This window comes from Geotrypetes seraphini, chromosome 3 (genome assembly GCF_902459505.1).
Source record: "Geotrypetes seraphini chromosome 3, aGeoSer1.1, whole genome shotgun sequence".
Taxonomy (NCBI): domain Eukaryota; kingdom Metazoa; phylum Chordata; class Amphibia; order Gymnophiona; family Dermophiidae; genus Geotrypetes; species Geotrypetes seraphini.
This window is the reverse complement of record NC_047086.1, coordinates 274,563,089-274,582,167: the sequence shown is the minus strand read 5'-3', so window position 1 is coordinate 274,582,167 and position 19,079 is coordinate 274,563,089. Positions and strand designations below refer to the sequence as shown.

At 46.2% G+C, this 19,079-nt stretch overlaps 1 protein-coding gene across 4 annotated transcripts in view; it reads left to right on the top strand.

The window, feature by feature from the left end:
• MTR (5-methyltetrahydrofolate-homocysteine methyltransferase) overlaps window positions 1-19,079 on the top strand; it is an 819,135-nt gene that overhangs the window by 327,863 nt on the left and 472,193 nt on the right. For all 4 annotated transcript variants that reach the window (XM_033935789.1, XM_033935788.1, XM_033935790.1 and 1 more), the window contains exon 12: window positions 7,130-7,209. In XM_033935789.1, coding sequence (XP_033791680.1) covers window positions 7,130-7,209 — 80 coding nt within the window. The remainder of the gene's footprint in view (window positions 1-7,129; window positions 7,210-19,079) is intronic.

The window sequence follows — 19,079 nt, the reverse complement described above, 5'->3', positions numbered from 1 at the left end:
TTACTAAACCGCAATAGCGTTTTTTAGTGCAGGGAGCCTATGAGCATTGAGAGCAGCACGAGGCATTCAGCGTAACTCCCTGTGCTAAACCTATTATTGTGGTTTAGTAAAAAGGGAGGGGGTGTATTTGTCTATTTTTGTATTTTGTTACTGAGGTGACATTGCATAGAGTCATCTGCCGTGACCTCTTTGAAAAAACCCGGAATATGAATAATTAACATTTTCTCTGCCTTTCAGTGTGCTTTGTGTTTTTTTTTTATTTTATTGTTGGTAGATCATTTTGACTTAGTCATTATAAAAGTAGCTCGCAAGCCCATAAAGTGTGGGTACCCCTGATCTATTGAATGACTCTCCCTCCCACATTTATGACATAAAGGTGTAGGAAGACCTCCACTATAAAACAATTGTGTTTGTGTGTAATAGGCACGTAATGTAACCCTATAATACGTTTCTCTTAAACATGAACATGATGTCACCCCAGGTGTTGCTCTTAAAGTAAGGGCAACATCCCAATGTCTCAAATTAAGCTATAAATCTTTCTCCCATTTATCCCAAATTTTCTGATAGTCCTTGCAAAATAGAATGAATATAAGACACTGAAAGAGACATCCTCTCCTCCTGAGCAAACAACTCTCTCAATCTAGCACCCAAATGCAAACTCAACTGTACTCTGTCAAGGGATCTCACATAATGTTCCACTTGTATACATGCAAATTGCGCTCCCCAAGTCTCCCCCACCTTAGCCAACAATTCAGTATGAGTCAATAGCTCCCCATTATTTCCCAGTATATGTTCCAATCTTAAAATTCCTCTTGCACCCCATAATCTGTACTCCCTAGAGTCTCTACCCAGAAGAAAAGCCGGATTACTCTGCAAAGGCAAGAGATCAGTAACCATTGGATTCCCTCCCAATAATTGCACAAGTCAACGCCATACCGTCTGTAAAGTATTAAATACAATACTTGAACGAATAAGGTTCAAGTATTAAATACAACACTTGAACGAATAAGAGATGGTAACGCATTTCGCGTACTATGTAGTAATGCAAATATATCATAAGGAGCTAAAAACTCCTGTTCCATCTGAAGTGGAGTATAAATGCTTGTCACATTTACCCAATCACTCAAATGACGAAGTAAACATGCATAATTATAAATCTACATATCCGGTAAACCCAACCCCCCTCTATTCCAATTACCCAGCAAATATGTCAACTTTAATTTAGGTTTCTTAGCAGCCCAACAGAATGAGTAATTTTTTTATAAAATATCTTTAAATCCTTCTTGAGTAAACATAACGGCAAAGTTTGTAACATATACAACCATTTAGGAAAGATAAACAGCTTAACCAAGCAGATGTGACCCATTAAAGAAAGGGGCAACATCTGCCAGGTATCCAACAATATTTCCATATTCTGTTGAAGCCTATCCACATTAAGACGATATAATTGGAAAGTCAACATAGTCATTACTGTCCCCAAATACATAAATTGCCCTTGTGCCCAAGTCAATGGAAACTCCGACCCCCAAAAGGCCTTTACCGCCACAGAGGACGCAAGCGCCTCAGATTTACCTAAATTTATACGGAAACCTGCATATTCACCGTATTCTTTAATCAATTCCAATAATGCCGATAAAGAAGACAAAGGATCCGTGAGGTGTACTAAAATATCATCTGCAAAAGCCGAAAGTTTAAAAGTTGTGTGTTCCAATATCAATCCCTCGTATAGATGACATTGCATATATATATCCCTAATAAGGGAGTCTAAAGTAAGTACAAATAATAATGGTGATAACGGACAACCCTGTCTCATCCCCCTGTAAATAGAGAACTTATCAGTTTCAAAATCTTTTAACACCAATTTAGCTTGTGGAAGCGCATACAAAGCACGGACTGCAGATACAAAAAACCCATCAAAACCATACACTTTTAATGTATCATATAGGAAATCCCATCGTACCCTGTCAAACGCCTTTTCAGCATCAAAACTGACCACTGAAGATAAATTATACATCGCCCTCTGTTCCAAAGATAGTAACAATTTTCTCATATTTTCAGTAATTCTCCTTCCCTTCACAAATCCCATTTGGGCATCATGAATGAGGGAGGGCAAAACAGAACCACCTATTTGCCATAATCTTCGCTAACAGTTTAACCTCCGTATTCAATAAAGAAATAGGACAATATGATCCCGCATTTTCAGGGTCTTTATTCGGCTTAGGCAATACCAATTTGTGCCGTATTCATACCATCAGACAAAGCCTCTGAACCAACCATGATGTTAAACATCCTAGCAAGTGGATTGATAATCTCTTCTTTTAGAAGTTTATAAAACTCTACTCGCATGCCATCCTCACCTGGCGCCTTCAGCAGAGGACTATTCCCAATTGCCCAGTACACTTCTTCCGGAGTAATTGGCTCATTCAGACGCTCCCTATCACTCTCAGAAATACAGGACAATTTTATCCCATCCAAATATGAATTTGCTAATAATTCCCTTTCCTAATGGAGGGCCATAAAGAGACTTGTAATAGCGGAAAAAAATATCTCCTATCTCCGGATCAGTTATAACCCGCTTCCCTTGTTCATTTTTCAAGGCTCTAACCCTATTGGGGCCCATTCTAGATAAAACCAAACAGGTTAATAGTTTTCCCCCTTTATTCCCTTGTTTATCTAGTTGAAATTTATAATAAGCTATAGATTTATGTTCTCGCTGAAGGGAATTGAGAGTTATTTGATATTCCATCAACTGCTGTCTAAGCGTTGAATCACCCGAGTGCCCATATTTCTTCCTAACCTTTACAATATCCCTCTCCAGACGCAAAATTTCCCTATCCCGAGCTTTTTTAACATGACAGCTATAACTTATTGTATCTCCCCTCAACACCGCCTTTGCCGCTTCCCAAAATAAAATAGGATCCTCTTCTGCATTATGCCTCTTATAATCTATCCATGTACCCAATGGTCGTTCTCTATATTTTTTGTCCCTATATAGTGCTAGTGGAAACACCCATCGCCACATCCTTTGAGACCCCCTACCATTCTGCCACCTCGCATATACCCATGCATGATCAGAAATTGTATAAGGACCTATATCCGTCTGCACCAAATTCCAAAACACCAAATCCGTTACCCAAATGTGGTCAATACGAGATTGTATACCATGTGCTCTAGATACATGGGTATAATCCCTCTCAAAATCATGTAATACCCTCCAAGAATCTATTAATTCTAGATTTTCACTAAATTTTTGGATCTTCCTTTCCCCTTTTCGACGCATAGTACCCCCTGGCCCCGTACAATCCAAATTAGAATCATGCACAGCATTAAAGTCTCCCCCAATAATTAGAAACCTGAGCAAAAGGCAATAATAATCGGGTTAAGTTGGCAAAAAAAAAAACCGGATCACTATCATTTGGAGCATATACAGAGCAAAAAACAAAATTCTGTTACGCTATTACCCCTTGACAGAGTACATATCGTCCCTCTCAATCTTTACTCAAAATTTGCAAATTATCCACTAGACCCCTATGAAACAAAATCGCTACTCCTCTCTGTTTACTTTGTGCAGAAGCTGCCACACATTCCCCAACTCACCATTGCTTCAATTTCATATGTTCAATATCATTTAAATGAGTCTCTTGGAGAAAGGCCACGTCCACCTTGTGACGTTGTAATTGCTGCAAAATTTTTGTACGTTTGATGGGAGAATTAATTCCCCCCACATTCCAAGATACAAAATTAACCAGGATCAATTTTAATTAACCATTCCACATACTCCTCCATCAAAATCCGTATAACCCGGCCATCCCAGCCACTGACCAACTTCCGCCCTAACATCAGTTGATCATCCAGTTTCAAAGCTAGATAGAGAATACCATTTCCTTTCACCCTTCCCTTTATTCCCAACCCTTCCCCTACTTTACCACTATAATTTCCCACCCCCCTAATCCCTACCCAAAATTGTATCTCAAGACCTACCATATAGATCTCAAGATCACAAGAAAGAAGTAACCTCATCATCCCAACCACCCCAAAATATTTCTCCAACTTCCAGATAAACACCTAAGAAATCCCCACCTTCAGAACATCCCTCTCAGACAGATCCACCACTATTTTCATCACCAATAGTAACCCTAGCAATCCATTCAACACACTTTCTGCACACAAACAGTACTCAAACCACCTACCAATTAACTTCACAATCCTCCCACTACATCCAAACCAATAAAAAAGTCCAGGAATGACAATAATTCTTCTTAAACCAGTCGACTTCCTGCACTTTTCGCTGAGGCTCCTCTGGTTTGTCGACGCCATCCAGGAAAACCAATTATATCTTTTCCTTGGTCACCAGCATATTCTCTCACCGGGAGACTAGGAGCTCCTAATTTTTGTAACTCCGTCCAAGCCTCCACTACAGTTCGAACACTGTCAAAGCCAAAGCAAATGGAAAAAGCCATCTATATTTAATACGCTCTTTGCGAAGATAGGCAGTCACCTCTTGCATCTCCTTCCTTTTTCGTAAGATAACATCTGCTACATCCTGATAAATATCCAATCGTAAATTATTCCATTTGTAATCCTTTAGTTTTCTTGCTGCATGAAAGATTTCCTCCTTCATTCGAAAGCTTCCCAGACACAAAATAATGTCTCGAGATAATTTGGATTTAGGATGTCCCAGTGCCCTATGCACTCATTCAATTTCAATCTCTGGTACCTGTCCCTCACCTGCCTTAGCAGTAGTGAGAATGTCTGTACAAATGTCCAAAGCAGTTCGGCGAGTATCCAAAAAAGCATGTTCTTCCGGAACCCCCCTGATCCTTAGATTACACCTCCGAGATTTATTTTCTAGATCTTCCAACTTATCTAAAATTGCCGACTCCTCCAAGTGAACTTTTGTCACTTCCTGTTGTACCACAATAATGTCTTCAGTCCTGGTGTTAACATGTGTTTTCACCAAATCTTGTCGCTTCACCAACTCCCCCATTTTATGCTTTAAATCCGTTACAGCTTTAGTCACATCAAGACGTAGAGATTGCATTTCTTTACGAATATCCAAAAGCAGATCTCTCAAAGAATCCGGCGCCTCCTGTGAACTATCATGAAGTTCTATTTCATGTCCTTTTACAGCTCCCAATTCCACTAAATTAGCTTCTTGCGGACCAACTTCCATCGATTTTGAAGCTCCCAACTTCTTACCAACAAATCTATAACTATCCAATTTTCTCTGCGAAGACATGTTTCCAATGCCTATTTAAAAAAAAAAAAAAATGACAGCTGTAATTAGTCCAGATCACATTCAAAATGGATTCAATGATTCAGATTGTTTTAGACAACCTCTAGGTGGCAGCATAGATTCACTTTTGTTATACAGCTGGAGACTTTGGATTTTGCCTGACAATCTGTGCCCACACTTTCTCACAGCTAATGATCCAAGACGCTCCTATAATCAATGCTGCATAAACTAAACTAAACTAAACTAAACCTTAGGTTTGTATACCGCATCATCTCCGCAAGCGCAGAGCTCGGCACGGTTTACAGAGGTTGAGAGGAAAGGAACTACAAAGATGGATATAGGAGAGGGAATAAGAAGATAGGGAGGGAACAGGGTACTAGAGAACGGGGGTGATTAGATTTTTGAAAAGAGCCAAGTTTTCAGGTGTTTACGGAAGGATTGGAAGGAGCTAACATTTCTGAGCGGGGATGAGAGGTTGTTCCAGAGTTCTGTGGTTCTAAAAGGGAGGGATGTTCCAAGTTTTCCTGCGCGGGATATACCTTTTGTAGATGGGAAAGATAGTTTCAGTTTTTGGTAGGATCTAGAGGAGAGTGGGTTAGAGGAATAGTGGGATAACGGGGGGTAGGATGCCATGTAGAATCTTGAAGGCTAAGCAGGCACATTTATAGAGGACTCTGGAGTATACTGGGAGCCAGTATAAAAGCCAGCATAAAAGCAGCAGCAATCAAAACAAGATCTCATAGGCCAAGCAACTGGAGCAGGCAGGAATAATCAAAGTATCAGCTCCAAATGTGTTCAGCTCCATTCAAAGTAAGATCTCATTAGGTAAGAGAGACAAAGCAGGCAAGCAAACAGAGCGTTCCCACAAAAACTGCCAGCAGTCAGATGTAAACAAAACAAGGAGTAAACTAGATCAAGCAGGCAGGCAAAAATTAACAAAGCATCAGCCGACTGTCTCCTCAATTCACTGTCAGCTCAAGTCCACCCGATTGAACTGTCACTGTCAGCTTCAATATTTACTTCTGTCAAACAGCATGATTAACTAGCAGTCAGCGCTCAAATCCGACAATTGATTTCAGACATTAACGGCGAAACCGCCGCACAGCTGACCACCGCTTACAGCACATAAAATCTTGACGCGAACTGTAAAGGAAGTTTCCTCCTTGAGTGCTGACTCATATAAAATCCACCGCACAGCTATTGGATCTGATAGCTGATTTCAGGCATCAACAGCAAAAACCGCCACACAGCTGACTGCCGCTGACAGCGCATAAAATCTTCATTTAGCTGCCAAAACACTCCTCTGACTGACACAATCTGCAAGGGAAGTATCATCCTTCATTTTTGAGTCATCCAAGAAGCTGCCAACATGCATCAAATTAACTCTCAAGGTGGTTGAAGACGGAGCCTTCACATTAGGCTACCATCTTCTCTGATGATGTCACCTCCGACTCCCTTGCTTTTAACCAGAGTGAACGTTACGTGAAAGAATACAGGTAGGACCTACGACATCAGTGCGCATAAGCGGATTGTGTGTTTATCAGAATTGCAAATATCCGGAGTTTACGTCCATTGACTTTAATATAAAGAAAACGGGACCATGGTGGTAGGCTGCGGATACCCAAAGCATGCGCTTAACCAACGTGCACATAGGTGGAGTCGACTGTACCAATAGCCACAATCTCCCTAAGTAAGAAGGGTAGTCCTTTAAGAACTATAGTAAACTAGCAATTAGTGATTTTCTTTTTGGATAAATTAGAGTGGCATTGCCTTATTTTCCTTTTTTTTGTATTTATCAGTGATTTTTTTTTAAATTAATGCAGTAATTTACATGGAGCTTTTAATTTTAAATTAAAAGTATTTCTTTTTAAGCCTCATCTTTGGTTTTCTTAGGGAAATTGCTGAAGCTGTCAGAACATGCAAACCAAGAGTACCTCCCTCATCAGTCTTTGATGGGTATATGCTGCTCTCAGGTAAGTCATGAAAAGAAACGGGTATCCTTTGGCACAAAAATATGGGAAGGCCCAACATAACCACAGGGCTTAAGATGTAAAATTTTAGCTTGTTTGATAGTATTTTTGTCTGAAAGTGCCTTTTATTCTTATTTTAGGTGAATAATATTTCAAAGAGTATTTTAAAACCTTTCTCTCATTTTTTATATAAAAGAATGAAAATTAATTTGTAGATTTATGAGTAAGAATTTTCCTTTTGCCAAACAAGGGCTATTCTGTATCGCTTGGTAGACTGGTATAGTCCTTCGAATGGGTTATATGCCTCATTGCTACCAGCAGGTGGAGACTGAGCACAAACTTGTATGTCAAGCTAGAATCTGTCTAGCAATCAGTCTTCCTAAGTCTCTCCGCTAAAGAAGGTAGTAAGACTAATTTGGCTCCCCTCTTAGTACTGTTGGAATTTTGTTTTGGACTCCTGGGTTCCCCTTTTGTGCTGGATAGAGCTCGGACGGGTCCTATTTAGGGATCCGTCCAATTTCGGGGGTGTTAAACTCGGCGGGTCTCATACTAGGTCCCTCCCCCCACCTTCCTCCACCTCCCCATATTTTTGTAGAGGTGCCTCAGCCGGTGGCCTGGCCCCCTGTTTGGTCAGCCCTCCAGCTTTGAGAGCTGTGGAGTCTGTTCTGTAAAAGAAAATAATAAATAAATCTTGAGGTGTGCCAGTCTAAAGGGCTCAATTCCCTTTAAAACTGCCTTTTTACTGTATTTTCTCATCTAACCAGCATTTTTCTTTCAGCTAGGGCGGTTTTCATCACAATGAGCACTTTTAAAAGGGAAAAAAATGTTCATTGTGCTCCAGATGCGAGGTACTCGTGGCTGGTCTGTGCAAGAGTTGTACAGGCCGGAGCGGTGGGGAAGCCTCATCGGCAGCGGATGCCAGCGGCCAAGGCATCCCACTACAAATACCTCACGAGTTGGCTTCGGATCGAGGGGAAGCCCGGGTTTCCCTTGATGCCCATACGTAGGATTCCCTAGCAGCTAACAGTCAGGGAGAGAAGGATTCCCTTGCCACCGGGCCGGCTGGGGATTCCTTTTTCACGTCGGTCGGTTCCTCGGCCTCAGCGTCAGGAAAGTCCCAGGCTATTCAGACACAGCAGGCTGCAGGAGCTCCGTTTTTGGCAGTTGCAGGTATAATTTCAGCAAGAACCTCCTCCTTAACATAGTAACATAGTAGATGACGGCAGATAAAGACCCAAATGGTCCATCCAGTCTGCCCAACCTGATTCAATTTAAATTTTTTTTTTTTTTTTTATTTTATTTTATTTTTTTTTTTATTTTTTTCTTCTTAGCTATTTCTGGGCGAGAATCCAAAGCTTTACCCGGTACTATGCTTGGGTTCCAACTGCCGAAATCTCTGTTAAGACTTACTCCAGCCCATCTACACCCTCCCAGCCATTGAAGCCCTCCCCTGCCCATCCTCCACCAAACGGCCATACACAGACACAGACTGTACAAGTCTGCCCAGTAACTGGCCTAGTTCAATATTTAATATTATTTTCTGATTCTAAATCTTCTGTGTTCATCCCACGCTTCTTTGAACTCAGTCACAGTTTTACTCTCCACCACCTCTCTCGGGAGCGCATTCCAGGCATCCACCACCCTCTCCGTAAAGTAGAATTTCCTAACATTGCCCCTGAATCTACCACCCCTCAACCTCAAATTATGTCCTCTGGTTTTACCATTTTCCTTTCTCTGGAAAAGATTTTGTTCTACATTAATACCCTTTAAGTATTTGAACGTCTGAATCATATCTCCCCTGTCTCTCCTTTCCTCTAGGGTATACATATTCAGGGCTTCCAGTCTCTCCTCATACGTCTTCTGGCGCAAGCCTCCTATCATTTTCGTTGCCCTCCTCTGGACCGCCTCAAGTCTTCTTACGTCTTTCGCCAGATACGGTCTCCAAAACTGAACACAATACTCCAAGTGGGGCCTCACCAATGACCTGTACAGGGGCATCAACACCTTCTTCCTTCTACTGACTACGCCTCTCTTTATACAGCCCAGAATCCTTCTGGCAGCAGCCACTGCCTTGTCACACTGTTTTTTCGCCTTTAGATCTTCGGACACTATCACCCCAAGGTCCCTCTCCCCGTCCGTGCATATCAGCTTCTATCCTCCCAGCATATACGGTTCCTTCCTATTATTAATCCCCAAATGCATTACTCTGCATTTCTTTGCATTGAATTTTAGTTGCCAGGCATTAGACCATTCCTCTAACTTTTGCAGATCCTTTTTCATATTTTCCACTCCCTCTTCGGTGTCTACTCTGTTACAAATCTTGGTATCATCTGCAAAAAGGCACACTTTTCCTTCTAACCCTTCAGCAATGTCACTCACATACATATTGAACAGGATTGGCCCCAGTACCGAACCCTGAGGGACTCCACTAGTCACCTTTCCTTCCTTCGAGCGACTTCCATTAACCACCACCCTCTGGCGTTTGTCTGACAGCCAGTTTCTGGCCCAGTTCACCACTTTGGGTCCTAACTTCAGCCCTTCAAGTTTGTTCAACAGCCTCCTATGAGGAACTGTATCAAAGGCTTTGCTGAAATCCAAGTAAATTACATCTAGCATATGTCCTCGATCCAGGTGTCTGGTCACCCAATCAAAAAATTAAATCAGGTTCGTTTGGCACGATTTACCTTTTGTAAAGCCATGTTGCCTCGGATCCTGTAACCCATTAGATTCAAGGAAATACACTATCCTTTCTTTCAGCAACACTTCCATTATTTTTCCAACTGAAGTGAGGCTCACCGGCCTGTAGTTTCCTGCTTCATCCCTGTGACCACTTTTATGAATAGGGACCACATCCGCTCTCCTCCAATCCCCAGGAATCACTCCCGTCTCCAGAGATTTGTTGAACAAGTCTTTAATAGGACTCGCCAGAACCTCTCTGAGCTCCCTTAGTATCCTGGGATGGATCCCGTCTGGTCCCATCGCTTTGTCCACCTTCAGTTTTTCAAGTTGCTCATAAACACCCTCCTCCGTGAACGGCGCAGAATCTACTCCATTTTCTCGTGTAACTTTGCCAGACAATCTCGGTCCTTCTCCAGGATTTTCTTCTGTGAACACAGAACAGAAGTATTTGTTTAGCACATTTGCTTTCTCCTCATCACTCTCCACATATTTGTTCCCAGCATCTTTTAGCCTAGCAATTCCATTTTTTATCTTCCTCCTTTCACTAATATATCTGAAAAAATTTTTATCTCCCTTTTTTACATTTTTAGCCATTTGTTCTTCCGCCTGTGCCTTCGCCAAACGTATCTCTCTCTTGGCTTCTTTCAGTTTCGCCCTGTAGTCCTTTCTGCTCTCCTCTTCTTGGGTTTTTTTATATTTCATGAACGCCAACTCTTTCGCCTTTATTTTCTCAGCCTTTATTTTCTCAGCCTTAATCTCAGTTACTTCAGATGACCTTCCCCCTGTTCTGGAAATACAGGGACAAGGTATGGCAGCCGCCGGGGGTCTTTCCCCATGAATTTATGGGCTGGAGGTTCTGTGTCCACTTCGGGGGGGAGGGGGGATTTGCTCTCGACATCTTCCCCGGTGCAGCTCCACACAGTGGCTGTTTTGCCCCCCTCTACTCCTCTCTCATCCAAACGCCCGAGGGTCTCTTAGGATGAGGATTTTTGCCCTGAGGAGCAAGATGTTATTGATGAGGACCTGGACCCTTGGGGAAATTTCCAGGATCCTCTTGGGGGGTCAGATTCTACCAGCAAGGGGTTCGAGCACCCCCCAGCTGGCGAAGATGCGTCTGTGGTGCACATTTTTCAGCAGGAAAAGCTTCATGAGTTAATTCTTCAGGTCTCCTCGGTTTTGCACTTTGAGAACACTACCGTATTTTCATGTAGATAAAGCGCACCCGTGTAAAACGCGCACACGGGTATAGCACGCGAAAAACACAAATCTATGTACAGAAATTTTTATATACCGCGCACACCCATATACCGCGCATGCTGCCCGACTCTCCTTTCGCCCGCCCCGAATCTCCTCTGGCCACCCCGATTCTCCTTTCGCCCGCCCCGACTCTCCTCTCCCCCTTGAAGTTCTGTCCCCACCCTGAAAGCCTGATGCCCCCCCGACGCCCGATTCACCCCCCCCCCCCGCAGGATCGCTCGCAGCCCCACCCCGAAGGACCGTTCGCACGCACTCCCACCCGCACCCCCCCCCTGAAGGACCGCTCGCACCCCCACAGGCTCCCGCCCCCCCCCCCCCCATCATGTAGAAGCTCCTACCGGTGTCCTGCTGCTTCCTCTTGGCGGTCCCGACTCCCCGACACGATCGGGGCAAGAGGGAGCTCAAGCCCTCTTGCCCCAGCCAACCGCGGCACCCCCGACACAATCGGGGTAAGAGGGAGCTCAAGCCCTCTTGCCCCAGCCAACAGCGGCACCCCCGACACGATCGGGGCAAGAGGGAGCTCAAGCCCTCTTGCCCCAGCCAACCACGGCACCCCCCGACACGATCAGGGCAAGAGGGAGCTCAAGCCCTCTTGCCCCCCTCCGACTCCCCGACACGATCGGGGCAAAAGGGAGCCCAAGCCCTCTTGCCCCGCCGACTCCCCAACTCCCCGACAATATCGGGCCAGGAGGGAGCCCAAGTCCTCCTGGCCCTGGCGACCCCACCCCCCCGCTAGTTGTTCGTGCCAGGAGGGAGCCCAAATCCTCCTGGCCACGCGACCCCCTACCCCCACCCCGCACTACATTACGGGCAGGAGGGATCCCAGGCCCTCCTGCCCTCAACGCAAACCCCCCTCCCAACGACCGCCCTCCCAAGAACCTCCGACCGTTCCCCCAGCCGACCCGCGACCCCCCTGGCCGACCCCCACCCCCCTTCCCCGTACCTTTGTGTAGTTGGCCGGACAGACGGGAGCCAAACCCGCCTGTCCGGCAGGCAGCCAACGACGGAATGAGGCTGGATTGGCCCATCCGTCCCAAAGCTCCGCCTACTGGAGGGGCCTAAGGCGCCTGGGCCAATCAGAATAGGCCCGGGAGCCTTAGGTCCCTCCTGGGGGCGGGGCCTTGGGCACATGGTCGGGTTAGGCCCATGTGCCTAAGGCCCCGCCCCCAGGTGGGACCTAAGGCTCCCGGGCCTATTCTGATTGACCCAGGCGCCTTAGGCCCCACCAGTAGGCGGAGCTTTGGGACGGATGGGCCAATCCGGCCTCATTTCGTCGTTGGCTGCCTGCCGGACAGGCGAGTTTGACTCCCGTCTGTCCGGCCAACTACACAAAGGTACGGGGAAGGGGGGTGGGGGTGTCGTGGGGGTCGGCCAGGGGGGTCGCGGGTCGGCTGGGGGGAGGGGGGTTTGCGTCGAGGGCAGGAGGGCCTGGGATCCCTCCTGCCTGTAATGTAGTGCGGGGTGGGGGTAGGGGGTCGCCGTGGCCAGGAGGGTTTGGGCTCCCTCCTGGCCCGAACAACTAGGGGGGGGGGTTCGCCAGGGCCAGGAGGACTTGGGCTCCCTCCTGGCCCGATATTGTCGGTGAGTTGGGGAGTCGGCGGGGCAAGAGGGCTTTGGCTCCCTTTTGCCCCGATCGTGTCGGGGAGTCGGGGGGGGCAAGAGGGCTTGAGCTCCCTCTTGCCCCGATCGTGTCGGGTGTGCCGCGGTTGGCTGGGGCAAGAGGGCTTGAGCTCCCTCTTGCCCCGATCGTGTCGGGTGTCGGGACCACCAAGAGGAAGCAGCAGGACACCGGTAGGAGCTTCTACATGATGGGGGGGGATCGGGAGGCTGTGGGAGTGCGGGTGCGGGTGGGAGTGCGTGCGAGCGGTCCTTCGGGGTGGGGGTGCGTACGAGCGGTCCTTTGGGGTGGGGTGCGAGCGGTCCTGCGGGGGGTGAATCGGACGTCGGGGGGGGGACTATGTAAAAAAAATTTTGTACAACTTGCTCACGCGTATAACATGCGAGGGTATGCGCGGTACGTAAAAACCACGTATAACGCGCGGGTTATATGCGAGAAAATACGGTATGTCGGATCCCCCATGTATGGTGGACCCCTTGCTTAAGGGGATCCACTCTGCTTCTCGCTCTTTTCCTATGCATCAGGATATTCCGGATATTATGCTCGCACAGTAGCAGGTGCCGGAAGCTCACTTTCGTTTTGCGCGCTCCATGGCCTGCCTGTATCTCATTCCTGAAGGGGATAGGGACACTCTGAAGTCACCTGTAGTGGATGTGGTGGTCTCAGCCATCTCTAAAAGGCATACCGTGCCTGTTGAGGGCGGTGCGGCCTTGAAGGACCCGGAAGAGTGTTAGTTGGGGTCCCTCCTTAAACAGTTTTGATGTGACAGTTCTTACGGTCTAAGCAGCGATGTGTGGTGGGCTGGTGGCTCGGGCGTGTTTTCGCTGGGCCGAGCATGTCCTTGACTGTAAAACTGAGGATTGGGAATTGCTCAAACGTGAGGTGGCAAAGATTGAATTGGGTGCTTCTTATCTTTCAGATGCCATGTATGACCTCTTGCGAGCTTCTGCCAAGTTGCTGGCATTTGCAGTGGCAGCTCGCCATACCTTGTGGCTTCGTGCTTGGCGGACTCAGCGTCCAACGCTAAGTTGACACAGTTTCCTTTTAAGGGATCATCTTGTTTGGTGAAGACCTGGACAGGTTGGTTCAGACTCTCACTGATTTTAAAGTGCCTCGTTTGCCTGAGGTTAGGCCTAGGCAGCTGGCTCGAGGTGGCGCTGCTCGTGGGCGTTGGCGTGATTTCCGCCGTTTCCGCCCTGGTCGAGGGGCTGCCTCTTTTCAGTCCCCTGGGCTCTCTAGAAGTAGGTTTTTCCAGTGCATGCAGTCCTTTCCTGGGGCTCGCTGGGGTGCGCATAGAACCCTCACTGTATCTCCTGCTGGCCATCCTGCCCAATGACTCCTTGCCAGCGTCCGACTTGGTTCCGGTGTGTGCCCGTCCACGGGATTTTTATCCAAAGGGGGCAGACATCACGTCCGATCAGTGGGTTCTGGAGATGATTCGAGACGGTTATGCTCTGGATCATTTTCTCACTTCTCCCTCACAGGAAGCAGGCCTTTCGCCAGACCCTTCAAAGATTGTTGGAACTCCACGCGATGGTTCCAGTTACCCTGCGGGAGTGGGGCACAGGTTGGTACTCGATTTACATTGTGGTGCCAAAGAAAGAAGGGACCTTTCAGCCCATCCTGGATTTGAAGTAGGTCAACAGGGCTCTTCACGTGCCTTCCTTCCGCATGGAAACTCTGCAGTCTGTGATTCTGGTGGTTCATCCGAGGGAGTTTCTGACCTCTCTAGATCTGACCAAGGCCTACTTGCACATTCCTATTCAGGCCTCCCATCATCACTTCCTGCACTTTGCGATCTTGGGGCAACATTATCTGTTCTGTGCACTTCCCTGTGGTCTGGCCACAGCTCCGCCTAGATGCTCTGGTTCAACCATGTCCAACATAGGGGCTGTTGTATGTGTTCCCTCCGTGGCCATTAGTGGGCAAAGTTCTTCTCTGCATACTTCGCCATCCAGGTCTCGTGGTTCTAGTTGCTCCTGATTGGCCTCTACAACCAAGGTACGCAGATCTGGTTAGGCATCTGGTGCCGGTCCTCTTCACCTACCTCTTTTGGACGACCTTCTGATTCAAGGCCCCATTCCAATGTTATATCCAGGTCCCTTCTGTCTTACTCTTGAAAGGGGTTGCCTAGGTAAGAAGGGGTATTCAGTTAAAGTGATCTCAACTCTGTTGGGGTCCCGGAGGCTTTCCACCTCTTGGGCTTATGTGAGGGTTTGGCGTCTATTTGAGGAGTGGTGTGATGTGCATGGAGTGGTCTCTTTTCTTGCTTCCCTGCCTCACATCTTAGAGTTCATGTAGGATGGCCTGGATAGGGGACTGGCTTGGTCTTCTCTCCGGGTTCAACTTGCGTCCTTGTCAGCCTTTCGTGGGTTGATGAAAAGTTAGTGTTTGGCTGCCATTCCTGATGTGATTCGCTTATTGCGGGTGGCCAAATTGCTTAGGCCTCAAATCCGACCCTCTGTTCCATCTTGGGATCTCAATCTGGTTCAATCTGTTCCAGTGCGTCTTTCTTTTGAATCGTTGGGTGACTGTTCTTTGAAGGATCTTACTCTTAATGCGGTCTTCTTGGTGGCCATTACTTCAGCGGTACATGTTACTCCGTTTACGAGCCTTCCTTTCGAGACTCCTCAATGTCAATGGTCTCAAGCTGTCGACCCATTGTCTCAATACATTACACTTTGACAATTCTGCAGTGGTGGATGAGCTCTTCCTTGCTTTCCAAGGGTTTTTTGTTCCAAGCACCTCCACATCAGAAGGTCTGACCAGACACTTGTCCTCCTACACTTGTCCTTCTAGCACAACCAGTTTTTCTATCTAAATCTTTTGGAACTGAGTGATCTACGATGCTCTGGAAACATTTCAGCACATTGTGACTAACCACATCCTCCTAATCCCCACAGAAGTTCAGGTTGCAATATATTATATAAACAAGCAAGGAGACACGTGTTTTCTCTTTTTTTGTGAAGAGGCCCAGAAGACTTGGAACTGAGTGATTGCTCACAATATATTTTTGAAAGCAGTATACATTCAAGAGAAGTAGATTCTCTCGCAGACGGATTCAGCAGGTTTCTTCAGCCACACGAGTTGACCCTCAACTTTGCAATTCTGCATCACATATTCTCTCTTTGGGGGACTCCTCAGATAAACTTGTATACTGTTGTCCCCTGTCCCCTACCCCAGTCACAATTGCCTCAATTTAGCTCCAGGCAGTATTCTCCCCAATGCCTGGAACCGGATGTGTTTCTTCTGGATTGGACATACAAGTTTCTATATGCGTTTCCTCCAATCCCTCATCTTTGAGACACTTGTCAAGCTTAAACAGGAATCAGCCACCATGATTCTGATGGCCCTTCGGTGGCTCAGGCATCCCTGGTTCTCCCTTCTACTTCAGCTCAGTATCAAAGGACCAATGCCTCTTCAGACTTTTCCTTCTCTTCTAATGCAACGTCACAGATATCTTCTGCATCTCAATCTATAGGCTTTACACCTGACAGCTTGGCACCTCTTGGGTTGACATGGACAGAGCTTCATCTTTCTCATCCTGTTAGACATCTTAGAAGCATCATAAAAACCATCAATGCAGCAGTGTTACTTGCAGAAATGGACACAGTTTCCCACTTGGTGTACTTTTCATTGTCATGATTCTATATCCACCTCAATATCTGCACTATTGGATTTCTTATACATTTATCCAATTTAGGCCTCAAGACCATTTTGATGTGAATTCATCTCAGTGCTATCAATGCTTTTCATAGCCCAGCTGATGGCAAACCTCTAACTGCTCATCCTGCTGTGTCCAGATTCATTAACAGACCTTTTAAAGGACAAACCACCTCTCACACCACCTCCAGTAGTTTGGGCTCTCAATGTTATTCTCTCTAGACATATGAAGTCTCCTTTTGAATCAATGTCTTCGACTTATCTGAGATACCTCACTTGGACAGTGGTTTTTCTCATCTCTCTTACCTCTGTTTGAAGAATAAGTGAACTTCAAGCACTGGCAGTGGATCCACCATTCACAGCGTTTCATTATGATAAAGTTGTGCTTCACACCCATCCAAAATTCCTTCCAAATAAAGTCACGGAATGTCATCTAAATCGATCTACTGTACTTCCAGTGTTCTTTCCAGTGTTCATTCTGGAGAAACGGCTCTTCATACTCTCAACTCAAACAAGCCTTGGCTTCCTACTTAACAGAGAATTCAGCCACATAGAGCATCTCCTCAACTTTTCATCTCCTTTGATGCTAATAAGTTGGGACATCCTGTATCCAAGAGAACTATATCTACATGATTAGCGGTTTGTATAGCTTTCTCGGATGCCCAGGCTGGGCTGCAACTGGGACTTGCGTCACAGCCCTCAAAGTTCGAGCTATGGCAGCTTCACTTGCTTTCCTAACCTCAGCTCTTATTGATGAAATCTGTACAACTGCTACTTGGTCCTCATTTCATATATTCACATCTCACTACTATCTGGAATTTAATTCCAGATGGGAGAGTCACTTCGGCCTTGCAGTATTACAGAATTTGTTTTCTTAATGGCCAACACTCCCTCCATCCCATTCTAGTAAGCTAGGGAGTCCCGTATGTGAGACTATGCTGCCTGCTTGTCCTGGGATAAACCACAGTTACTTACTATAACAGGTGTTATCCCAGGACAAGCAAGCAGCATATTCTCACTGATGGGTGACGTCACCGACAGAGCCCCAATACGGACCACTTTAAGTCTTTAGAAAGTTTGCGATAGCCTGCACCGTGCATGCGCGAGTGTCTTCCTGCCTGACATAGGCTCGCGGTCTCTTCAGTTTCTTAGTTTCTGCGGAGCTAAGAAGACGTGTTTCAATGGCCATTGAAATAACTTTCGCTGCCTTCCCGCTTTCGCGGATTTCTTTGACTGTTTCAGTCACTTTTTTTCTTTGTAAAAGAAACAAAAATAACATTTCTGTTTTTTCCCTTTCGCGGGTTTGGCCCAGTGGAACTTGTTCTTCCACCTTGGCCTCTGACTTCGATCTCGCTGGGTCCGTTTTCCCTTCGATGTCCCACCCGCAGACAGGTTTTAAAAAGTGTGGACATTGTGCTCACCTCATTTCTGTGACTGACCCGCATCGCTGGTGTCTCCAGTGTTTGGGGCCTGATCATCGTCCAGAGACCTGTTTCCGGTGTTATTCATTACAGAAGAGTACGTTGAAGAACTGGCTTATCCAACAGCAACTTCTATTCGGTGTCTGGATGGAAGGGGACTCGACATCACTTCCAACATTGACAGCAACCTTTTAAGTCGACACTAAACTAAACCTTAAGTTTATATACCGCATCATCTCCACGGATGTTGTGGAGCTCGGCACTGTTTACAAGAACTTAAAATATAGGAAGAGAAGAAAAAAAAAGGTTTACATGAACTTTGTGACCAGTCAGACCCGGGCTCTGCCAAGGTCCCAGTTAAGTCAGGGAAAAATGTAAAAGTAAAATCCCGGAAGGAAAATGCCAGGATTTCCCAGGATGATAATGTGGGGGATAATGCCAGTGGCCACCAGGAGGAGCCAGATTTATCTGAAAATGAAGGGAGTGAGTTTTGTCCTAGTCACCACCAGGGGAGCTCAAGAGGTCCCTGGTCTTCTGCTGACACCATCAGAACAGGACACGCCCCTAGGGTAGATAAGCCAGCAGTGGCATTCAAACCAGCAAGCCGGTTAGGGAGGAAGTTTAAGTCTTGCCTCCCTAAGGATCCACCTGGGCCAAGCAGGGACAACAGACCTGTATCGATGGAATGGACTGAGGCTGAACAAGCAGAAGACTTACCACTTCTGAGCGAGGAGCCTATGGACTTCCAAGAAGCTTGTACTGGCTGTGAATGCAATTTGCCTGAACCAATGCAGGTGGACTTGGCTTTAAGCCACAAACAGTGAGTGTGGTTCTTTTGGAACTGTTTGTGTGCTGTTTTTTTTTCCTTTTCTCTTGAATGTTGGTTTTGAGAGAAGGCTTAGAGAGAGTGGGGGAGAGGTTTTGCTTCCACCTTGGGAGGGAATTTGAGAGCCTATCTGAAGGCCTTTATTTTTGCAAAACCTAGTACACTCTCCTATTCCTGGCAGTCCTATATTGTTGCCAGAGGCTTTCCTTTATTTTTCTTTTTGCCTGAGAATTGAGGAAACTTGAATGCTGAACTTTAATTTTTGATTTGATAAAACACCTGCTTTGGAGCAGCCAATGCTAGCTCTAGTGAGCTGGGGTCTCAGGAGCTAATTGAGACTTAATAAGTAGAAGAAGAAAGTTTGAAGCAGATTGTAGATTGCTTTATTTTCTTGCCCATTTTGGCAGTT